The 26,040-nt window shown below is 37.5% G+C and overlaps 1 protein-coding gene across 2 annotated transcripts in view; it reads right to left on the bottom strand.

Moving 5' to 3' along the window:
- Window positions 1–25,804, bottom strand: part of kremen1 (kringle containing transmembrane protein 1) — a 79,964-nt gene extending 54,160 nt beyond the window's left edge. The window contains exon 1 of one of the 2 annotated variants that reach the window (XM_065250844.1): window positions 25,458–25,804. In XM_065250844.1, coding sequence (XP_065106916.1) covers window positions 25,458–25,530 — 73 coding nt within the window. In that variant the 5' untranslated portion in view covers window positions 25,531–25,804. The remainder of the gene's footprint in view (window positions 1–25,457) is intronic. The other variant, XM_065250843.2, reaches the window with a different exon arrangement.
- Window positions 25,805–26,040: the final 236 nt, after the last annotated feature.

Here is a 26,040-nt window from a genome sequence, read left to right as displayed (position 1 = left end):
AAAAAAAAAAAAAAACTCAGATCAAGTTGTCTGGGAATTTCAGAACCTACGCTTTCCAGTTTAATGATTCTAGTCTTTGGGAAGTTTTAAAGGGGTCCCTTATAACTTTAAGATTCACTCAAAATCTTAGCCAACGTTTCTTACACCAAAAACTGTTTTAGATTTTCATACCCTCATTCTGACCCTCAGGATTAAATAGTTTGTGGCTGCTGTGCCTTTAAGACTTCTATGTAAACACTTTCTTCAGATCCAGTTGCACTGCAAATTGTTGATAAAAGCCTCTTTGCGAATCAGACTGAAACTTTAGCTACTATCCTTAAAGTCTGCTGGCCCGCCTTTATAAGTTGCTTTATGAAGAAAATAACTTTGGGTTAAATTCTGACATTAGAAATCAAAGGAATTCAAAACAAGCTGGTTTTTATTCAAATAAAAAGTATTTTTGGACCTGGAGGGAGTTTACACAGAACTGTATATTAATATCTTCTATATCAAAATATTAAGAAAAAAATAGAATTTTCGATTATATAACTCCTTTTGAACCAAACCAAACATTTTCTTTTCTTATTGGCTTACGTGCTTATTTTTTGTTATTCAACTTCTGAGAAGACACATTTGAGGCGAATAGCGGCCATTCAGGCATCACCCTGTGCGAATTCATGTTTATTTGTGTCTTTATATTAACTTTGTATGTAATCTAATTTAATTTGCTTCTGATGTGTACAAACCATTAAGGCCGAAGTATCTCATACGGCAAAAAAATATATTTTCAAATATGTTTACAAAAAATTATTTTTCACCAATATTTTTTGTATATTTTGAAATATATTTGAAACACACACACACACACACACACACACACACACACACACACACACACACACACACACACACACACACACACACACACACACACACACACACACACACACACACACACACACACACACACATACATATATATTTATATTTATATCACATTGGAAGAAAAACTTTGTACGTTACAAATAACAGGTTTGAAAAGTACATTTTTTATCTATTTTCTATTTCCAACTGCAAAAATACTTATAATTTTATATTTCATACATACTTATTCATTTTAAACAAATGCTATAACATTTTCTGCTGTATGGGTTGTAAAATTAGAAATGTATTTGTTGCCCCTGAAATACATTTTGAAGTAAATGCGAATATTTTAACTTCAAATTCAAAAATATATTTAATTAAGCTTTACTTTTTCACAAAATGTATTAAGCATATATTTTAAAATATTTTTGGCCAGAGAAATTTATTTTTGCTGTATGGATTGGTAAATTTTTACGTGTACGCGAGGGATACTCTGGGTTTATGCTCAATGGTTCCATAAAGAAATTTTAACATCCACGAAACCTTTACTGTATGTTGCCCAAAAGCTTGTTTGTAGTGCAAAAAGTTCTACAGATTACTTTTATATTAGATTTTTATTTTATTTTTGTAGAACCAAAATTGGCATTGTTGCAAAGATCTCTAAAAGATACCATTATTTAAGAGTACTGATGTATTCGATAGATCAAGCTCCGTTTTCGTCCAGAACAGAGTCAGATCAAAGTTTGGTCTCACCTGTCCGAGACACCTCTTAAGGTACGCTGTGTATCATTACATGCGCACACACTAACTCACACCTGTTTTGGATCGCCCTGTTTTTGCTCAGGTTTATTGGTATGGCAAGAATGTTAATTATATGCGGTTTAAGGCAGGCAGACATGTGGCGGGTGCATTGAAGGGCATGTGTGTGCAATGTTAGCCTTTCTGATACTGAGAAACAGTGATTACAGACCACAAACACAGCACAGTTTCTGTCTCATGTTACCTTAGCACAAACAACTGTCTAATTCACAATACTGAAATACAGCACTATTTCCTCATCTGGCCTCCAATGAATTTCTTTCCTTCGGGAAGAACATATACGTATAATCAATGGTTAAATCAATCGTACAAGTGTGGTACAAATTGATACGAATTAGCCACCTCATAAAACACATACGAATTGCCATGAGATTGCATTGGTGACAAATGAGTGCTGTGTTTTCATGGTCTTCAGACACTCATTTACACTAATTTAAAATTCATATTTCGAAAACCTTTTATGCATATCCCAGACAGCAGACACCTCTGGACCGAATCCACACTGGATCAGCAGCTCTGGTGCAGATCTGGCCCAGAGTTGTCTGCTGTCTGGGATTGGTACACAAATGGTATCCAATGGTAACACCATGGTACTTCACTGTAATGCATATGGTACTTAATAATGACCATATCCACTTCTTGGTATTTGCTATACATGCTACTCCAATATTCTTTTAAAAATACTATAGTACACGTCTACAAATTGTGTCCATTTATAATGGATGGTGCTTTTTTAATCTCTGTACGGGGTTTAGTTTCTCCGTCTTGTTTATTAGCCATAATGAGCTTCTACATAGAGGTTTTCAACATAAAAGAGATACACAGTCAGCTAGTTTTGCTTCATTTACATTAGTGCACTTGGCAGACACTTTTATTCAAAGCAATGTCCAGTGCATGCGGGATATGCTTTTTATCATTCCATGCTTTCTCTGGGAAACGAACACATGGCGTTTGTGTTGCTCTTCTAGTTAAGCTACATGCCTAAGCTTAACAACTCAACTGTATTAGAATAATTACTTAAATCTTGAATCTTGCCATTGTCATTAAAAGATTAAGGATAGGGATGCACCGAAAGACAAATTCTTGGGTACAGCCGAATATAATTTTCCATTTACATTCGACTACATAAATGAGTCTTGGCTAAACGGTTATTAATCTGATCTTCTATTCCCGCTCAAAATGCAAATAACCTATTCATTACTCTGCCTTAATAAACCTATAACAACGCTTATGCAGCACTGCATTGTATGTTGAGCAGCTGATGTGTGCCAGCGTGCACGGTTAAAGGGAAAGAAAGACGGTAGCAAAATTGACTGGAGATGACAAAGCGAAAAGTACTTAATAAAGCGGTCTAACAAAAAGCTTATTAGTAATAAACTTTTTATTTCCTGTTTAGTGTGTTTGTAATTGTAGGACTTTACTGGTTTTACTTTACATACTGCCGATGCTCTTCATCGATCTATGACATGAGATGAAGAGTTAAAGTCTTTCGTTCTCAGTCAAATAACAAGGAATGCCCTCACCTTGTCTTTCTCATAAGCTGCATGGTGTTCAGGATGTCTTGATTTTAAATGTAAATAAAATTTGTAGTGCTGTATGTTTTCGCGTCTTTCTTTGACACTTTATAATGCTTTTACCAACATGCTGCATTTGCGCGTCTCTCACTCTGCGCTGGTTACATTTGATCGTGTCATAAAAGACCTCAATGATCTGTAAAATTTATTCAACCTTTTCACTTGTTCATCCAAACACCGAAAAGTAGTTTTTTTGCTATTTCCGACTAAATAATTTTGGTTGCCGAAAATTCGGTGCACCCCTAATTACGGATGCATTTTCTTACTTTTCAAAAGATTTCTCCTCTGTCCAAAACTCTTTTTAAAGAAGACCTGAAACTCATTTTAGGGACCCTATCTTGCACCCAGTGCAATTAACTTTGTCAGTGACGCATGTATCATTCGTATTTGCACCGGCGCACAGCGGGATTTTCCCTGCACAAACGCACGTCGGCAAACTAGGGAATGAACTTGCGCTCCCTGGGCGGTTCAGCGCAAAAAGGAGGCGTGTTCCAGCGCAAACCATCCCTGATGCTATTTTCCAGTTTCAAAAAACAATTGCGCCACTGACCAGAAAAAAACTAGTCTAAAGTCAGTGCCGCGTTGTTCATTATTCTATTTTAAGGGCACATGCTTGACCATAATGTATAGCGTGCACAACGCGCACACACTTTGCTTTTCTAATCTACACAGATGCAACAGTTATTTTTGCAAATCATAAATTGTTACAATAAAAAATATTAACACATGAGATAAGGGAATTCATTGTGGTGAGCATTGTGGTGATAGTTTTGATTTATTGTGTGGCTGCGTAAAAAAATTCTCATGCAAATAACGATTAAAATATTTTCATAAGTTTGTTGTGTGGCTGTATTACGTTTATTTCATGTAAATAATAATTAAAATGTTTTCATAAGAAACCTTAATGTATATGAACTTGATTTGTAAGAGTACTTTGGGGTTGGACCTTGCTTGCGTTTCTTGGGTCCGATCTCAAAGCCCCCAAACCCTTTCAGCGGTGAGGGTGGACGCAGCGATGTCCTCTGCTGGCGTCTGTGTAGAGGCAGATCCACCTCCCGTTACACGGCGTGCCCGATTTATGCTGGCAAGCTTGGGATTTCCCGTCTCCTGACATCATTGTAGCGCTTGGCGCAACGTGGTGGGGATGCCAGCTGATGAGACAATTGTGGCTATTTCCTCCCACGCCTGTTTAACCTACGCTGATTTGGGCGGGTTTCTCCCATCCCCATACAAAACAACTTCTCTGTCTTTGACTGCTCTTACAAGAACGTCGGTCTCCTCGGCTGTGAACCGCTCCTGGCGTACGCCTGGTAAATCCGTCATAATAATATCAACCCGCCATGGAACTTGCGCCCTTGCGTTTAAAGGGAATGTTGGATGACGTTCTGATTGGTTTATTTAACGTTACGCCCAAACACACCTATGAATAATGAACCTACTTCAGACCAACCCCTTATTAATTTGCGCCTGGCGCAAGAATTATTTCTCCCGCCGGGAAAATAGCAACAGCGACCAAGATCCGCCCACAAAGTCACTTGCGTTTTGCGCTTCACACTTGCGTTTCAGATCGTTAAAATAGGGCCCTAGGACTACCATTTAAGAACCAATTACCTCAAATAGGAAGCCAACTGAGAATGAGTGTGTTTACATGTGCAGAATAAGCGGATAACTATCAAAAAATATAATGCATAAACATGCAAATCAATAAATCGTCCATGCAGAAAACAGCGTTTACATTGGATTTGGACATTTGTCAGGTTTTTCGCAGGCAGTGATGTCACCGCCTATAGTACATAGTGTCATTCAAAAAGCCCACAAGAAAGCTGTATTAAACTATACTGTTATATCTCTTCTCATTTCTGCAGAACCTGTAAATGTAACATGAGCTCCTTGAGTCGAGCAAAGATATTTATGCATTAGGGTACATTCACAATATAAGCGACTTTGTCGCTGTGTGTCACTCGTCTCTTTTAAAAGAGGCATTTCTAAATCTGGTTGTCATAAAAAACGAGCATCGTCCACTCCAGTAACTGAGGAGAGACGAATGACTTGAACTCCACTGCTTCATTCTCATTGGTAGTCTCTCCCAAAAGTCACTCATAATTTAAAAAATCAATGAGATTGCATCGCTGCTACTGCTAGTCTGAATGCAGCTATACTTTGCATTTACTTTTATCTTTCACAAGCGGAGACATGTGCACATGAACAAAACTGCCGTTTAAGCTTTCCCCAATAAAAGATGATACGTTTACATGACCCCACACGTTATTAGTTTATTAAGCACAATCAGCGTAAGACTGTGCATGTAAACGCACTCAATGAGGTTTTGGGCAATGTTGAAATTTATGGATTTTCAAACATGTTTATACAACATAAGAACACAATTTGTAGCATTACGCAGGATGAAAGTAAATAAAAACATTTTCTTGATAATGTCGGCAGCAGTAAACTTTAAAGCGAATGTCAGTTCTCCGGGGTGTTTAACGTACTCAACTCAAGCTTCAATTAAACATGGCACAGGGAGGTTCGAGGCGAAATACTTCATTTCATTTCATTCAGTTTTAATTTTCCAACATGTTTGAAAATCGCTGCGAGCCATGTGGTTTCATTAAAACTAATTACACTGGATGTAGTATGGGGCTCTGTAAAAAGCAGATGAGTGGTTACCACATACTGCAGGTACAGACATTACCCCAAAAAAGTCAATAATCTCACGCCTTTGGCCTCAGGAGGGAATCAGCGCATACATGCGTGTTGCACAAACATCTACCATCTGTACCATCTGTGTCCAATGTCTCACGCAGGCTATAAAATGCAAGGCCGTCTCTAAGAGCTGCTCTGAGAACAGATATGAGCTTCATCGGTTACAGTTCCTCGTTTAGCAGATGCTTCATACCAGAAAGTTCAGGAATGGAGAAATAAATAAGTGAAACTAGATTTTGTGCAGCAAAACATTGCCATGATGCTAGGGTGTTGCCAGGATATTGTGGTACGACGTAAAACGTAAAAATGTATGGCTTAAATGCAAATGAACGTTGCTGTGGATTAAAGTGCCTTGCAAAGACATACATGTAAAACTGATGGAAAACATTACATTTAGTTATAGATTCAAACATTTATGTATATTATCAAATATGAAATTCATTTAAATCATGAGAATCTGACTTTTTCCATGTTTAAGTGCTATAATTGGGTCCCCAGTGCTTGTATCAACCTAAAAAATGTATCAACCAAGTAACTTAATTTTGGTAAACCATTCTCTGCAAGCATGTGAAAAAATAAATAATTGAATTTTGGCTCCCCTTGTGATGTCAGAAGGGGATAATACATCCCTTAATCTGCACTATCCAACCACGACACTGCCATTTAGTGCCGAGATCAGCTCATTTGCATTTTAAAGGACACACCCAAAAACTGTTCATTTTTGCTCACACCTACAAAGTGGTAATATTAGCATGCTATACTAAATTATATCTATATGGTATTTTGTAACTTGGGAACACCAACGATTTTTTGAACTTTTTAAAAAAGTCTTATGAAAAATGTCCTCTTTAAATTGCATTTACAAAGTATTTTGCATGCTTTTTTATTCGTTGCACAATATATCATTTTTTTTTTTTTTTGAGCTCTTGCACACAAGTCTACATTGTTCTTTGCTATGTTGATTTTTATTTCACCATTTTGTCCTCTTCTTTCTTTTTGTTGGACCGATGAACTCCTGATATTGCTTTTATTCTCTATTACCGCAGGTCAGGTCCACTTACAGCAGCCCTACACAGTATGAAACGTGTATCAGCCCTCGGTGAAAGGAAAAAACAATCTGAAACAAACAAAAGCTGACTTACAAGACACACAATCACCAGCATCTCTTTCCTTTCTACTGCTGTCTGACGGTAAAACCTGGTTCAGAAAGAGTGGAGAAACAGATGGGAGAGAGAGACAGCAAGCGAGAGAGAGAAAGCGTGAGAAAGAAAGACCAGGGCATCCTTGTGTCCTCCATGAGAACGGGATCGGTTTCAGGAATCTATTGAGAACTTGGAGATCTAGTTACATGGCACTATAAGTGACCTGCTTGAATTGGACCTAAGGAAGGCCTCTATGGGTGCATGCTTGAATAGACCTCATTCATCCCTAACACACAGAGAAAAAGCCTAAACCAAACTCCAGATAAGATAACCAGACACTGAACCTCACTCATTTCAATATTCACGGGCAAACAATAATAGGAACCCACAAGGCTGTCTCGGGTATAGTAATAGCTCACCCAAAAATTTCGTTTTGGGATCATTTCAACACGTTATTTCTACATGCGAACCACAAAAGGAGTGGTCAGGGTGAATTTCTGTCCATGCACAAAATGAATGGGGAATTATGATACGCATTTCCAAATATAAGTTGTTTTTGCATAAGTTGCTCGGACATCCTTTTGTGATTATTGTAGTACTTTAGTATATTCAAACTGAATTTAACTCCTCGAAAGCTAAACTTAATGAAACACGCTTGAAAGTTTCTGAGCCGTGTCAATCTCATTTAATTGTGCGTCTGCTCGAATTGCAACACACCAAGTTATTTCACGCGAGCCACAAGTATCTGACCCTCCACAATGATCTTCCTGTTGTTCCATGTCACACTTTCCCGCCAAAAGAAAAGAGAAGGTGACAATTTGCTCCTCAGCCACAAAAGCCTTTCTGGGCACTCGAGCGAGTGGATTCGGGGAAAACCGTTTTATTTTCTGCCTTTTCTTCCTCCCTCATTTGTCTTCCTTTAGAACGCGCTGGCCAGCGGTGAAGAACCAAAGACAACGCTGGTCTAAAAGTGAGGAAGTTCACAGGACAGGTCACATGCCTCTCTGTGGCAATTCAATATCCTACTATTATGTTATTGGTTATGGCTCTTAAAATCAGAGCTGTACCAAACACCACATAAGTACAAGTTTGCCTTTTTTAAAGAGATTTAGATTTGGTCTACAGAGATGTGGGAATGTCAGATGACTTCCTACAGATCAAGGGCTCTACAGGAACACCACACCAGCTGTTGCACAACTGGCAGAATATAGAGCTGGTCAGTATAATTACTGGGAATATTCACAATATATTTTCAATGAATTACGCAATATTGTGAATTACTGCCATTATCACTCAAAAAAGTTGTGTATCAAGTGTATTGGCATACATTTTTATGTATTAAAATGTTTTAGAAAAATATGATTTTTTAATAAATAAAATTTTGCGGTTTATTATTCCTTTACTGTTTTGCTGGTGCACGCAACTTAAAGGGACACTCCACTTTAAAAACAAACAAATCTCATTTTCCAGCTCCCCTAGAGTTGAACATTTGATTCATTTACGGTTTTGAAATCCATTCAGCTGATCTCCGGGTCTGGCGGTACAACTTTTAGAATAGCTTAGCATAATCCATTGAATCTGATTAGACTATTAGCATTGCGCTCAAAAATACAATTTTTTTTTTGATATTTTCCATATTTAAAACTTAACTCTTATGAAGAAGATCTAAGAATACAAATTATTTGGTTATTTTTATTGCAATGCTAATGGTCTAATCAGATTCAATTGATTATGCTAAGCTATGCTAAAAGTGCTAGCGCCAGACCCAGAGATCGGCTGAATGTTTTTCAAATGGTAAAAATCAAATGTTTCTCTCTCGGGGAGCTGGAAAATGAGACTATTTAAAAAAAGTGTCCCTTTAAAGGCTGTTTCACACGGTACGCGGCAACCGCGAGTGTTAAGTTATTTTTCAATAAGAGACGTGCGGAAAGCAGCAAAACGGGGGCGGTTACAGAGGTGAAGCGGAGTTGGTCCACACGCCTTGCTCGTGCACCCAAAATCCTATTCCTTCTCCGGACATGGTACTTCATGACAGGCGCCGTTGAAGATAAACATATTTGCACTAAATGCTGCACAAAACGCTTCCAATACAAGAGAAAAGCTGAAGCCGCGCGGCGATTTTGCCACTTACCGCGTACCGCCTTAGGCTGGTGACACACTGGATGCGTGGTGTAAGCGTCTCTGCTGCGTGGCGTGTCCGTTTTTAATTCGGCTTCCATGTTAACAGGTTAGAGCTTGCAGACTGCCTGCATGAGACACGCGTGCTTGCTAGAAATAGAACCGACGCCTATTTTTCACGCCACACGCAAGCGTCTTGGAAGCGTTTCCAGCCAAAATATATGTCACCTATAGCAACAGCAACGCGTCAGCGCAGAGTCAGGCATGCTTCTGGTATGTACAGACACAGAAAACGCGACGCAGCCGCCACGCAACTGACACGCAACAGATACGCCACGCATCCAGTGTGTCACCGGCCTTAAAGCTGCAAATTCGCTTTTCAAAAATAACTTTTGCGCCATCTCTGTTGAAAACACAAAATTGCAGGTTATTTATTATTCTGTAACTTTTTTGGTTAAAAATCAACAAAAATCATTATGAGTAAGCACATATAAATCAGTGTTCAAAATTGTCTCTCTACCTAAAGCTAGAAGTATAGCTTCCTTTTTACGCATATACCAGGGTCTGCGTACCGTGCGCATGACGTATGTACTGTACGCACACCGCCGGATTTTGTGTAACCATGCGTACAGTTGAATGCATTATGTAGGCCAGGAGATGCATTGCTTTTTGTCAAAATGTGCATGCATCGAACGTCTATGTAGACGTACAATTCAAATAAACTATGCTTTGCAAGGCTGTGCGCATTAGACTCCGCACGTGCGTTCGCATACACATAAAAAACTAACTATATGGGGCTTCACCTCAACTCACCACGGGGAAGATTTCATGGATAATTTCAATTTGACTTTAACTCGGCATGTTATTTGAGGTTAAACCAGGTAAAGACAAAACTCTTGAAAGAAAATGTTTGGTTTCAAGCAGAGATGGTGATAGAGGTGCAAAGGGAGTTTAGTTGGATAGCAGCTATAATAAATCACTATCATCATTCTACACAGTAAACACCGTCTTTATAAAATATCATCCAAAGACTGAGGGGCCGTTTCCCGGACAGGGATCAGACTAGTCCTAGACTAAAATAAATGTAAGAGCTGTCCAAACTGAAAATGCACACAAGTAATGTTTTTAGTCAGGCATGTTTGTTAAAACTAGTTATATTTCCTTATTAAACTAAGGCTTAGTCCTGGCTTAAGCTAATCTCAGATTTAAGTTTATCAGATTTAATCATCCCGCAGTATCCTCTTGGAGTCCTTATTAAGTTTACCTGCATTTAAAAAGTACACTCCATATAATTCCATTACGCAGCCAGACACAATAAAAAGCCTTGTTAAGACATTTAAAGAATCGTCTAGAATAGTCTTTAATTTTATTCTGCCCCATGGGGATAAGCTATTATAAAACACTGTTGCTTTTAAAGATCATTTGCCTGGGACAGCAGCATAGGTTACTCTGCTCATGGCCTCGAGCGTACAGACAGATGTTTGCATGCTGGTGGCGGTTTTGTGTCGAAGCAATTCGGCAACATTAGATATGTTTTTGAATTTAGCCTAAACAAATCAATATTTGTTTAGAAGTCATTATCTCATATGTTTTCGTATGCTGTTTTGCATTTTTCCTAGAGGGATTGTCTGGTGTTTTCTATGCAAATAGAGTCGGCTTAGAATTTCGATTATACGCCAATTGCTTGCCACCCGATAAGAATCCGCTTCTGTCTGCATGCGAGGCTTATACATGGAGAAAAGTAAAAGGAAGAACGTGAACGAAAGAGTGAAATAAGCACAACTCAATGTGACATGCACCGACCGCAGGCATTTGCAAATGTCAAGGAGAAGCAAAGAAGCTTGTGAATATTGCACAGGCGCAAGTGTCTGCAGATGAAAATCGCAGCGATCCATGGAAGCGAGGCATACGTGGTGAAAGACTGATGAGAAAAGAAAGGAAGAGGCATGGGAAATAATAAACGAAAAAGTTGTGAAGCAGATCTTGTGTTTTTAAGTTTAGTGCACTTACACCCTAAAGACTTTGAAAGATCCTGATCTTTGCTAAACTTCATTTTCCATTAACGTCATTGTTTATGGATCAGCTTCATGACATTTTTAGTGAAAATCACTGAGAAAAACTTTAGTGCTCTGTCATATCTCAAAAGACCTGATGGATTTCTGAGTTGTGTTTCGTTTAAGTATCAGATTTTTCCTAGAACTGAAGTACAATGTTAATGTGAGACAAATGTTAAAATACAAAAATATGGAGCTGTGAAATGGATGTGGATTGCATAGTAAAATAATCTGGATTTGGGTTGAATTCATTTTCGATTGCAAACTTGGCAAACTCTGATCTCGGTTTGTGTCATTCTTGAGATTTCTTCTGAACTCTAATGGAGAAATTTGTGAAGTTTCTGGGTCTTTTCTGAGATGCAGAAGACTTAAAGGGCACCCATTTCATTGCTAAAAACAACGTTATTTTGTGTATTTGGTATAATTCAATGTGATTATGGTTAAAAAACAAGCTATTTTCCACATACCGTATTTACATTTTTGTAGCTCCAGATTTCACTCTCTTCCTGAAACGCACTGATTGGCCAGCTAATCTGTAAGTTGTGATTGGCGTGAATACTCTGACATCAGCAGGAAATGTGACGCTCCTTACCATGTTTGAAAGATTCGGTCACAATGCAATGCTAACAGGAGTTCACTTACAGGCTGTGAGTCTGAAGCGGGAGGAATTATGATAATGTCGGTCTTGTCTACATCACCAATCCCAGAAAGTAAACTATTGCCTACAATCCTTGTGTTTGTTGTAGTCCAAGAAAAGAGATTTACGTTGGAGACGATAACTCGCGTCATTGTTTACTTTGGGATTTGTACCTTTTGCATATTGTTAACATGTACTAATACACACTTACACACCAAAGTAAAATCGTGAATCGGATAAATGGTGCTCTTTAAAGGGATAGTTCATCCAAAAATGAATATGTTTAATTTACTTACTCTTAAGTTGTTAAACCTGTTTGAGTTTCTAAATACAAAAGAAAATATTTTGATAAATGATGGTAGGCACCATTGACTTTCATAGTGTTTGTTTTTCCTACTATGGAAGTCAATAGGTTTATCAAAATATCTCCTTTTGTGTTCAACATGAACTCACACAGGTTTAGAAGAACACGACGGTGAATAAATAATGACAGAATTTTTATTTTTCTGTGAATTGTCCCTTTAAGCAAAAGTTTCCATTTGTTCCCCATTTAATCTCACTGATATCTAATAGAAATAGAGATTTTAAAGGTCCACTGTGTAGATTTTTAGCGGCACAGGACAAACATGACATCGTCTGAGACAACGTTGTGACAAAATGCTATCTATAAAGCAGTCTGTCCGTTTAGGGCTACTGTAGAAACATGGTGATGCGAAATGCGAATTTAAGGGGACCCGAGTTGTATGGAGATAAAAACGGCTCATTCTAAGGTAATAAAAACAATACAGTTCATTATGTAAGGTCTTTATACACCAGTGATAATATAGTTATATATATTAAATTACATTTCTGTCAAGAGATCCTTATAAAAGTTACACATTGAACGCTCATTTGTGGAGTATAACCTTGATTCACTCATTGAACAGGAAGCAGGAATTTCACCAGGAACCCTGTGGTGTTGTCTACTCCTTAAACATTTACATAAGGTGTATCTGAAAGGATCATTAATGCAATCTTTACCTGTAAGCACAATTGCAACCTCAAGCATTATTTTCCTTATAGTTTCCATCCTTTCCTTTGTGAAAAAGTGCACTCAAAAATGATCACAGGAGTATATGAAATACCACGCTCCCACACACGCTTCCCAACACAGCAGTGACTGCCTGACAGCCTGATGTTTCAATGTCTGTCCCTTTGAGTTCGGCTGATACGACAATCCCAAGAGTCTTTGTGAGGCCTTGCTCTGTGTTGTTTTCTTTCCCACTCGTGCTTTTCACACAGATATCACTGCTGTCAGGTGTTATCAGTTCATTCAGAAGGTGACAGGAACTGCTCACTTCAGCACTCGGGTTTATCGTACTGCAGCCACTGAGCCATCATTCCCTGACAGCTTAAGACTGACTGATATTATTGATTAAACAACAGTAAGCCACTGAAATTCTCACAGGAACACGACACTTCACAAAGAAAAACAATGAGAGGCGTAATCGAACCCATACGTGCTGTTTTATGCGTGTGTCTGTGTGCACTGATGTGAATTTTCAAAGGAAGACGTGCTGTGCCAAGAGGTCAAGTCGGGAGTAGGGATGCGGAGAACTTCGAAAAGCATTTTATGAATCAGGAAAAAATACCCCAAAATTGAATTTCTGCCATAATTTTCTCACCCCGATTTTTGTTTTCTGGGAGCACAAAGATGATATTTTAAAGAATAGGGTCAATAAGCTTAACCCTTACTGAGTCATCATGAGGTCATGACATTTAGTTACGAGACATGCACAAACCAATGAGGTTGGATATAACTGATTTGTTAAAAATTATTGCATTGCTTCTTAGGGCACAGTGAGATTGCAAACGGGATTTTTTTGGGGGTGATGAAGTCCTTAGCAACACACATTAATGATTAATACATTTTTATATATTTACGGCAGGTAATTTACAAAATATCTTTATGGAACATGATCTTTACTTAAAGGAATAGTCTACTCATTTTCAATATTAAACTATGTTATTACCTTAACTAAGAATTGTTGATACATCCCTCTATTATCTGTGTGCGTGCACGTAAGCACTGGAGCGCGCTGCGACACTTCGATAGCATTTAGCTTAGCCCCATTCATTCAATGGTATCAAACAGAGATAAAGTTAGAAGTGACCAAACACATCAACGTTTTTCCTATTTAAGACGAGTAGTTATACGAGCAAGTTTGGTGGGACAAAATAAAACGTAGCGCTTTTCTAAGCGGATTTAAAAGAGGAACTATATTTTATGGCGTAATAGCACTTTTGGGAGTACTTCGACTCGCCTGAAAGTCCGCTCCCCTTCTCCCTCTCATAATGGGAGAGGGAGAGTGTTACTGCGCCGAGTCGAAGTACTCCCAAAAGTGTTGTTCCGCCATACAATATAGTTCCTCTTTTAAATAATACATTTAAAAAATCAAATTATACATTTGAATTTTATTATGTTATTATAACCTAAAGATGCTAAGTGAAAGTTTTTAACAGAAAATAGTGGTTTTCATCTTGTCACTGTCTTGGTATAGAAAACACATTTTTACCTAAATATATTTATTGCGTTTTGACGCCAAACTCTTCATACAGTACATACAAATTTTAATGTACTTTTCATAGCTTTATAGTTTATAGCTTTTACAAATTACTCAATAATAATCACTATAATCCATCCATTCATTATTTAAATCCGCTTGTCCTCGCATGGCTGTGGGAAGACTAGACCCTATCCCTCATCACTGGTTGCAAGCATAAATAAAATATCATATTTATTCTTTTCCAGAAGGACGTTTTTAGCATGCTGTCCATCCAACAGCCAGTTACTGATCCAGCTAGCTAACTAAAGCACAGCATGGTGTCCAGTCTTCATGAACATGCTGCTTAAAATGTATCCTACAAAAATAAATACGAATCGAAATAAATCACGGCAATAGTCGTTGGACAACAGGTCGACCATTCTGACCTGCACCCCTGCCAGACAGGAGGACGACCCTTTGACCTGTACAGACTCCACAAGACACCAAACAGAGGTCGACAGGAAGTTGAGGAGTGGATGGCATTTCGGCCAGAATAAACTGCCACAGACTGAAAACTGCAGCATGGGAGGAGACTGAGGTATCCGCCTCTCGCCAACTTCATAAAAGCCCATTCCAAATCTATGTTTATAAATATGGATATTTTTCTGAACCGGGCATCTGACATATCTCAGCACGTGGGATGTAGCGATGGTGGTTAAGAGGCAGATCTCAATCTCTCTCCCACTGTCTTTCACTGACCATTGCATATTTCCCAGAAAATAACAGTGTCAGATATAGCTTTAGCAAAACACAAGGACTGCTGTGCAGTGTGCTCGAGAGATGAAAATGCAGATTTGAGAACGGGTTTGCCCTTTGTCCTACTTGCAGATTGAATATGAATGCAAAAAACGATTTGGGTGCCCTGATGTCGCAGATGATTAACACTAGGGATGATTGGGACTTGTGTTTAAATCTTACATATGCATGTGGCAGATGATTTTATCCAAAGCGACTTACAAGCTATACGTTTTATCAGTACTGTATGTGTGTTCGCTGGGATCAAGCCCATGACCTTTGGCAATGCAAATGCAATTGAGCCGGTTGAGCTCCAGGAACACATACAAAAGAAAGAAAAAACAAGCGAATAGTATGACAAATATGAGAAATAATAATATTGATGCTTGGCTAATACACAAATAAAGGAAAAAAGGTGAACTGGTTTAAGTGGGTTTGAGCAGGCAACAGGTATAGGACCTAACTATCCTTAGGCTTGACCTTTGACCCAGGGTGTAACATCAAAGGATGCAGAAAGAGAAGCACAGATGATGTCATAAATCTTTTGTGTACGCCCACATTCCATTTGAAATGTAAAGCAGACTTTTTATTTGACCTAATGCATAATGACGTCATTTCCATACATGGAAACCATCACTCAATGTATCTGCTTTTAGTATTATTAATACGATTTGATTTGAATGTATGAAAGGATGTTAATGCATAAGTGATTGTGAATCATACTGCCTAACCACAAGACAGTGTGTACACTCACACATACCTTAAAGAAATTAGTTTTCATACAAAAGATGTTATTTAATGTGTTTTACCCAGCCTCTGCAGACATTATTAGATTTGGAGTAAAAAATTGATGTGATATGAAACACAAGCCTTTCGGTTAGTTAGAAACAGACGGTTTTTGACATGTTTGACAGCATTCGTGATGACATTTTCAAACTTAAGTTAAGCCAAAGTTGAACATGGATAAATAAATCAAAACAGCTAATATACATCTATCTGCGTTCGCGGCGAAGAGGTGGTTAGCCGAGAGTTCTTCTTCTAATTTAGTGACAAAAATACCCACATCAGAGCGCCTCAGAGGGCACAGGCATTCCTTTGGTCCCTACATTTCCCAGAAATCCTTCCACCCATTTCCTGCCAGCATATCCTCACATTTACACACAACAGGCTGTAATTACCCACCCAGCTGATCCGATCCAGAACCAACCACCGAGAAACATGGAACACAAAGATGCCTCTGTAACTAAGGGTGACACAGAGGAATACAGGCCGTACTGCTCCTCTGGATAGGCGCGGAGACTGTGTGGTTTGACCTATCAATCCCAGTTTCTGACTCTCACTCAACTACACATCATGTGTTAATGAAAATATTTGAACACAGAGCTCAGGCAGGATGAGAAGCAATGGGAGGTTTAGCTGCAAAAGTCATCACCGAACTTTCAAAACATCCCTTAGAAACGAAAACTGTCAATTAAGTGTCGTTTGGTTCTCCTACACAGAAGTGAGATTAAAGTATATTAAAGAGGGGAATTCTGCATATTGTATTTCACCTGCTTCTCGGATTTGTCTCCTAAGAAAAAACCCTGGAATCATGTGACACCCCTTTTCAGACGAGATCTCAAAAATGTTTCAGAATGAGCTTATATTTGCCGAAACATTTAAAGCATTCTAATATGAATGCATTTCACATCACAATTTCTTCGATTTAACAAATTAAATGCAACATGCTAGTAAAAAGTACACACTTTACAATAATGTCATATTTGTTTATATTAGTTAATGCATTACATGAAGCATTTACTAAAACATATTTACATCAAAAGTTGTAACTAGCCATGTTTCCATCCAAGCTTTATTTGCAGAAAAAGTTTAAGCTCATCAAAAAGTTTACTGATATAGCTGAAGGAAACTACTTTTTGCAAATGTCAACAAAAAGATTTAACATTTAAGTTTATTGCATGAACGCAATGTCGATACCTCAAATGTCGCTTAAAAAACTATTTGGTAACACGTTTTGTTTAAGAAATATCTTGCAACTAGCCATGTTTCCATCCAAGGCTTTATGTCTGAAAAAAGTTTTAGCGCATCAAAAAGTTTAGTGATTTAGCTGATGGAAATGCTTATTATCAATTAAACTTACTAAATGATGACAAAATGATTTTACATTTCAGGTTAATGCATAAATGCAATGTCGATACCTAAAATGTCACCAAAAAAAGTTTGGTAACATGTTTTGTTTAAAAAATAGCTTGTAACTATCCATGTTTCCATCCAAGGCTTTATTTCCAAAAAAAGTTTTAGCTTATCAAAAAGTTTAAGCGCATACAAAATTTTTAACGCCTCAAAATGTTTAGCGATATAGCGATATGCTTATTATCGATTCAATTTAGCAAATGTTGACAAAATTATTTGATGCAATGTTGATAACTGAAATGTCGCTAAAAAACTAGTTGGGTAACACGTTTGGTTGAAAAATAGCTTGTAACTAGCCATGTTTTCATCCAAGGCATTATTTCCTAAAAAAGTTTTAGCGCATCAAAAAGTTAAGCGATAAAGCTAATGGAAATGCTTATTGTCAATTAAATTTAGCAAATGTTAAGAAAATTATTTTACATTTAAATTTAGCAAATAAATGCAATGTCAACACGTTTTGTTGACAAAATAGCTTGTAACTAGCCATGTTTCCATTCAAGACTTTATTTGCGTTAAGTTTTAGCGCATCAAAACGTTTACCGATATAGCTGATGGAAATGCTTATAATCGATTTATTTTGCAAATGTTGAGGAAAATGGTTTTACATTTAAGTTTAGCGCATAAATGCAATGTTGATACCTCAAATGTTGCTAAAAAACTAGTTTGGTAAAACATTTTGTTGAAAAAATAGCTTAACTAGCCATCTTTCCATCCAAGGCTTTATTTCCAAATAAAGTTTTAACGCATCAAAAAGTTGTAGTGCATCAAAAAGTTTAGCGATAAAGCTTATGGAGATTTTTATTATTGATAAAAATTGGCAAATGTTAAGAAAATTATTTTACCATTAAGTTTAGCGAATAAATGCAATGTCAACACCTCAAATGTCGCTAAAAAACTAGTTTGTTAACACGTTTTGTTGACAAAATAGCTTGTAACTAGCCATGTTTCCATTCAAGACTTTATTTGTGTTAAGTTTTAGCGCATCAAAAAGTTTACCGATATAGCTGGTGGAAGTGCTTATTATCGATTAAATTTGGCAAATGTCGAGAAAATGATTTTACAATTAAGTTTAGCGCATAAATGTAATGTCAATACCTCAAATGTCACACAAAAAAAAAACTAGATTTGTAACACGTTTTGTTGAAAGAAAAAATAGCTTTAACGCAAATAAATGATATGTCACATCATCACGTGCAACCTTCAAAGTGCACAACAGCATCTAACAAGTTGGACACTTTCTTTTTTGATATGTTTATTTTTAAACTAAACCTAAGGTCAGAGGTTTAGTTTTTTGCGATATACACTAAAACGTATGCGACCATTCATTTTCATAATTCGTGATGTCATCACGTACACCATTTTATCAAAAAAGACCATTTAAATGGAAACAAACAGCAAATTTTGCTTTATTTTTCTAAGTATTTCGACTTTGTCTATAACAAAACATGGCTGCTGTTAACATTAGTTAATGCACAACGAACTAACATAAACATTTTTTTTTTTTTGGCACTAAATAACATTAACAAAGATTAATAAATGCTGAATAACTATATTCTTCATTGTTAGTTTTCTAATGCATTTACTAATGTCAACAAATAAAACCTTTTTGTAAAGTGTGATATATATTCTACGCTATTCTATAAGATAACTGTACACTTTATTTGCGATTGGTCGTAACAAAAAGCAAATGAGTTTGATTAATGTTTTTCTATACAATAAGCAGGATGTATTTATAAACTATTGAAATGAGTTTGCAGGACTATACATACTGTGCATTCAAAGCCTTACATTAACGTAAACATGCCAAGACAAGCAAGTTTCACAAGAAAAACGGGTCGATGCTTCAAAACGCTCTCGACAGCATTTATGTGGCGGCTCAACAAAGACAAACAAAAGCAAAACAAAACTATAATGCCTAAGAAAATAAATAATCCCTTTTTGCAATAGTCTCTGCACAGTCATGGACTCCGAATGAATCGAACGCGCCAGCACTTTGTCAACAGGTATATACAGAATGAAAGAATTAAAAAGGAAGTGGTGGAGCGGACAAAGAAGTACACAAAAGTTCTTTCCTTGCCCACGTTTCCGACCACCTGGCTACTGTTTCCCTCCCAACCCATACTTCACTGTCAAAACCGCTTTGAGGGAAGACACTTGACACAGTGCAGGCGCTGCTTTCCAAAAAACACAAGACGAGGCTGAAAAAAGAAAAGACAATGTGAAGAAATAATGGAGATGGAGGAGAAGAGGAGAAAAGGCAATGGCTTGGTGTGGAGGCAGATGAAGGATCTGTCAAACACATCCGGCAACAAACCTCCAGGAGGCAAATACACCCCCATCCTCTGATGCGCCGCACGATGTGGTGACAGATGCATGATGCTGTGCGGTTCTACCACACTCACTTATCCATGGGTTGACTGGCAGTGATGTCACTTCCTGTGATGGATGCTCAGGGTGACGAACTTTGTTGATGCATGTTTTTATGAAATATAAACCGGTATTTTGAAAGTCAGCTAAAAGGTTTGCTCCATCTTCGCCCGTGCTGTGAAAACTGTGTTGTCAGGTAACCTAAGCAATCCGAGTCATGTGACAACATCTATATTAATCGCCTTTAGTTGAGTCAAAAAATATTATTTGATATGACTGAATACATTTTTGAGTGCATTAGTCATTTTTAGGGGTCAGATAAGATTAGGGCTGTCACAATGATTAAATAACCGTCTCATCGCAATTGTTTGACCTCATCGCAATGATTTCAGATCACCGCGATGATTGCACATTTCTCTAAAAAACACAAGGGGGAGCTGCAGCGCCTGTATAAATGAGACAGTATCAGATGACTTTTAAAAATGTGTTATGTGTGTAAATATTTACTGCCGGATAAACCTTGCAAAAGATTTCATTTAAATAATTCTAACTATCTATGAATTTTTTCGTAAACAAAAAATGTATGAGAATTAAATGTCAAAGCAATAAACAGGCAATTAATTGTCACAATTTATTAAACAATTAACCGTCAGCCAAATTTCAAAATCGTGACAGCCCTAGATAAGGTGAAAACGGCTCCTTAACTACATCCCATAAAGAAATTAGGAAACATCGGAGAGGTTAAATCCAGCTAATATGTATAAGATAATAATTTAACAAATACACGGATTCATTTGAGAGTCTCTGGATTAAACGCTGTTGTAAGTTATCACTCACACTCAAGACTAAAAATAACTTAAAACGCTGTGTTTTGATCAGAGATCTAATTTCAGATAACTCTACGATTCTGCGAAAGACAAGGCATGACGTGGATTTAATAACTTAAGCAAAATGACTGATGCTTTGAAGTCTGTTCGCCCTTTTGCCAAAATCATTCCAGTCATTCTGTTTTCATAGACAAATGCACCAAAACAAGAATCGTCAGGTCTACCTTTAACTAGAAAAATGTTAATACAACTTTTTAAATCCATAACAGAAATAAACATTACATCATAAACAGTTCCTAGTGCCGCCTGGCAACCATTCACAACAGCTACAGTGAGTTAGCAGCACAAAGGTCATGGGTTCAAACCCCAGGGAACACACATACTGATGAAAAATTTTTACTTGAATGCACTGTAAGTCACTTTGGATAAAAGCCTCGGCCAAATAAAAGTTCATGTTTAAATGTTAATTCTGGAACCCAAAAACCACTTTACCATCCGTGAGCTCGAGGACATGAGTTTGTTTCCCAGGGAACACACATTCTGATAAGATGTATAGATTGAACACGCTTGTAGAGTAAGTTGCTTTGGATAAACAGGTCTGCCAAATGTGTAACTGGTAAAGGTGATGGTACAACTGGTTTAAAGATGAAGCAAATTCATGCAATATCAAAAACAGAAGGTTTTGAAAGGACAGCAATATTGCGTTTCTCTTACTTAATGAAAAATGAGAGATGCCAGCCATGCCTTCTCTCTCAAACATTTCAGAGCTCCATTTATCCTGCAAAGTGAGTTTGCTGCAGGCTTCATCATTCACACGTTTCAATTCCCGCATCTCATCAGACATAGAGAAGAGCAACAGGTGCTTTTCACTAATCAGATATCAATAACTCATTTACAGAAAAGCAGAAGATAAAGAAGGACTGCAGTGTTTCTCAACCAACGGGTCAGGGTCCACTGGGGGGCTCAACAAACTATCAAGGGCTCCTCAAGATGACTCAAAATCGGACAAAACAAGAATTATAATAAGATAAAGCAACAAAAAAATAAGTTATTATTTAGTGTTTGGTTATTCGTAATGAATGTCTGTCAAGCTCTAGTACTTTTATTTGGTATAAATTGTGAGTGGGGGTAGAGCTGCCTAACGATTATTTGTGACTAATCGTTTGCAGAATAAAAGTTTTTGTTTACATAATATATGTGGGTGAACTGTATATAATAATTATGTATGAATAAATAAATACACATGGATGTATAATAAAAAAAAATATATATATATTTATATAAATATTTATATTTATATATAATATAAATTAAATATAACATTTTATATACTCATGCAAATATTTCTTTAATGTGTTTGTATTTAAACATAATTATTATACACAGTACACCCACATATATTATGTAAACAAAAACTTTTATTCTGCAAACGATTAGTCGCGAATAATCGTTAGGCAGCCCTAAGTGAGAGGCCTTCAAATATTGTTGTGGACAATAATTGTGGCCTTTAAGTGAACAAGATTGAGAACCATACACACATATATTTGTATATAACTAGTATAGACGGTTTCATCTGACACACACGCATTGTCACGGTTACGCACCTGGCCCGAAGTAAACTTCCGGTCTATGTTTGTTCATCGTTCTGGCTATTGGCTAACCTTGTTGATGCGGATGTGGACAATTCTGAATTCCTAATGTCAAAAAAACAATTTTTAAAAGTTCGTTTACAAATGATAACGTGACCCAAAACATGACCCGGAAGTCAACTGCAGGGGCAGTGCAGCACACGGATAGTTTAGTGAGCGCAAACCACACACGAACCTACAGTTGAGCTTACACGAGCAGTAGAGAAAGAAAAAAACAAATACATCTAGCCCCGTTTGACTAATTTTAAACTACAAGATTAACAAAAGTTTGTACCAAAAGTTTCAACACTAGTCTAACTTTCAGCTCAAATGCGATGTAATGTCACAAATATGCTAATTAGTTCATCAAGAATCCATTCAAATCATGAATCAAATCATAAAGGTCCAAACGATTCTCACCCCTACTGTTCGTTAGTTTTTCAATTTTATATAGGCTAATAATAATAAAGTCATCGAACTAAAAAACAAGCACAACTGGAACTTTGGAAATTATGTAGTGACCACAAAATGTACAACAAATGAAATTGGATATTTTAGGTTCTTCAAAGCAGCCACCCTCCGTCTAGATTACAGCTCTGCAGAATCTGGGCATTTTCTCAAGCAGCTTCATGAAGTCTTGTCTGTAATTCTTTTGAAAAACTATTGTAGGAGTTCCCATCTGCTTTATTCTGGACACTTGATGGCCGCTTTCCCTTTACTACCTGCTCCAACTTATCCATAAAAACAAATGTAAAAAAAAATATTGGTCTGTCTGCAAAACCAATTCAAAGCCGTAACATGAAAGGGTTTTCAAGATCCTAAAAAACGGGTGGATAAATTCAGCAGATTTTGGTAGACCTTTTATAGATTTGCAATGCCAAATCCAGTGAGCCATGTACTAAATAAAGTTGAGCAATTTTACCAAATCTGGCATGTTTTTAAATCAACTAATCAGATTGTTGGATTAGGTTTGGAATCAATCTTACATTTAGGACTACGTTTAGGGATTGTATACCATTCTCATCAGTCTATTTATGGTTATATAGGGGCCATGGTTAAGATTTGGGTTAGGAAGGAGACACATTTCTTTGACATGAATGTTATTCTGAGATTAACAAAAGGTCTTGAGGTGACTTCAAACCTCATGCCCTCCCATGATTTTACAAAACACTACACCTGTCAGAACAAGTCACAATTTTGTCACAAACCTAAGCTGTGATATTCTGGTAAGCATGCTTAAATAATGCTAATACATGGGTAGAGATGACAGCGCTTATGCATCACTCAGATATCCCAACCCGTCATTTAAATCAAAGGCTATAATTAAGAAACAAAATTTGAAAGAGAGCACAGGGGATTTGCTTTTGAGACTTGAAATACGGCACAAATGACAGCTTACGCTAGCGAATCGACAAACTTGAAAGCTCCTATTACAATCAACGCCACTGACACATTCTTTGTGTAGACAGCGTATGCACCTTTTTCTGCTTACTATCCATCCTAAAACGTCTCTGAAACCTGTCCCAAATCGTACCCAGACAGCAGACGAGTACGGGCCGGATCCGCGCCAAAGTCAGCAGCTCTGGAGTCGTATGCTGTCTGGTAGTATGTTGAAATAAGCACCCATGACTTATTACCCACAATGCATTGTGAGGGGTTTAGAAATGGTACAATGAATAAATACATAAAATAAGTGATGCTTTACTGAATTAAACTACATAGGAAATACTGAAATAAGAAAAGCTTAAATGCAAGCAGCTGTTTTTTGATGTATGTGACTGTTAACAATAAAAATGTACTTCTAATCAAAAATATAACTTTAGTTACATAGGTACCAGTACTTGAATACTATTTTGCCAATAATAAAAACATACTTTTAGTTCAAAGTAGGCTACAGCGAGCTTCTTTGATTTAAAGACACTTGATTGACTGGGTGCTGCTGACGTCAGGAGCGCGTTTGCCTGCTGTTGCTGAAACGTTGTGGGTCAAACGATGTATGAACTTTCATTTTTTTGGTCGCAATTTAATTAACATTGATTTGGGTTAGATTACGTTTAGAGACCAAATACTGTTCATTGTGTGGTACTTGACGTGTTGAGGAGTTCGTGCAGAGCATTGCGTAAGCAACGCAAAGGCATGGGTTCAATCCCAGGCCCAGGGTATACGCATGGCGGTAAAATTTAGATCTTTAATGCACGTTACGTAGCTATGATGACTAAATGTAGAGTAACATAAATAAGTAAAGTGAGTCTAAAGTAGAATGGTGTCTGCAGCTACTAAAAGATTTCAAGTTCACCGCGTGGACAGAGATAGCCAGCTTCAAACGCGCCATAAATGCTTCCAGATTCGTGGTTTCTGCACGAACATAATCTGTCATTTGGCTTTCAACTAGCCTGCTCTATGTTAGGCTATATCAGATAGACAGAACACGAGATGCCAATAAAAGACAAGAGGATTAGCTGTCTAAACCTAAAAGACGAACCGTATTGCTCATCACTATGAGAACGTGCTGTAAATCTGTAGCATTCTCGCAACAAAAAAGTTGAAGGAGATGTGTAATAAAACATGAATTACACTATAAATTGCATATCAGTAAACTAAATATCGATAAGGGATATAGCGTTGTAAAACTGAACTTCAGTTCAGACACACATGCTCTGTGAACAGGTACAGATCCCTTGCGGTATAACGCGACCAACAGTTTTCGTCAAAACTGTTTTATAGACTGTTTTATTTTGGCTAAAACCGTAAACTAAATGAATTTGTTAATTATTGTTAATAAAAGAAAACATTAGTAACTTAATAGCCAACACTGTCGTCCAAAATGTTTTTACAACAGTAATAATAGAAACATTAACTGTTGCAACATGGTGTTTATCTGAAATTGTGGTAAATGTTGCAATACTTGTGAACGTGATAGGCTACCTGTCCGGTATAAGCAAGAGAGAAACAGCAAAACGCAACTAAACTTCATATTAAATATATCTTTTTCAACTATTTATGGTCAAATAGATGGTGTGGCTCATTAAACAAAACGCAAGACAAGGCGAGAAAAGGTGACAGAAACACAGTGCAAGCCGATGCTCGTCTCGGGACTCCGTGTAATCGCGATGCGCGCTACAATATAACACTGCGCGACGATGCAATGCAACAATGAAACGGTGTAATGTGTCCTAAGTGTTACAGCAGTAAGCATGCAGACTATCACAAGTCATGAAAGTTGCAAACTAACCCGTATCCAACTCGTAAGAAGTTGACGCGGTGAGACAGGCGAGGAGCAAAGCTGCGATTCTCCAAGGATCCATCTCTCTCTTCTGTAGTGTTCTGTAGGAGATCTCCTTCTCTTGTCTTGACTTCGGTTGTCCTCTCTTCTTCTTTTCTCGCAGGTGAGCTGTTCTCAGTGCAGTCTGAAGCAGTGGAGAGTTGAATGTAATGTAACGTAGACGAGCGTCGCGTTAAAAGCGTCTGAACTTCTGGCAGATCAGCGCTGCCCCCAGACACACAGAAGATAGCAAAGAAAGTAGGGATCCTATTTCAGATCATGTGACAGGAAATCGGGGCAATAGATTCAACCTGCCCCGTGCATGGGGTATATACCTGTTGCGCGCTTTGTGTGCCGGCCAAAAATTTAATAGGTGTGTGTGAGAACACAGAGAGTTGGGAAAACAAGATTTGAATACTATTAACTTAGTGGTATTTGCCCAATGTTAATATACTCTAGATGGAGAAATAGATAGAGAAGACGACAGAAAGAAAGACAGACAGACACAGAACAAAAATTATGTATAGATAGATAGATAGATAGATAGATAGAT

The sequence above is a fragment of the Paramisgurnus dabryanus genome, chromosome 5, assembly GCF_030506205.2.
Source record: "Paramisgurnus dabryanus chromosome 5, PD_genome_1.1, whole genome shotgun sequence".
NCBI classification, from domain to species: Eukaryota; Metazoa; Chordata; class Actinopteri; order Cypriniformes; family Cobitidae; genus Paramisgurnus; species Paramisgurnus dabryanus.
This window is presented reverse-complemented; position numbering and strand designations above follow the sequence as displayed.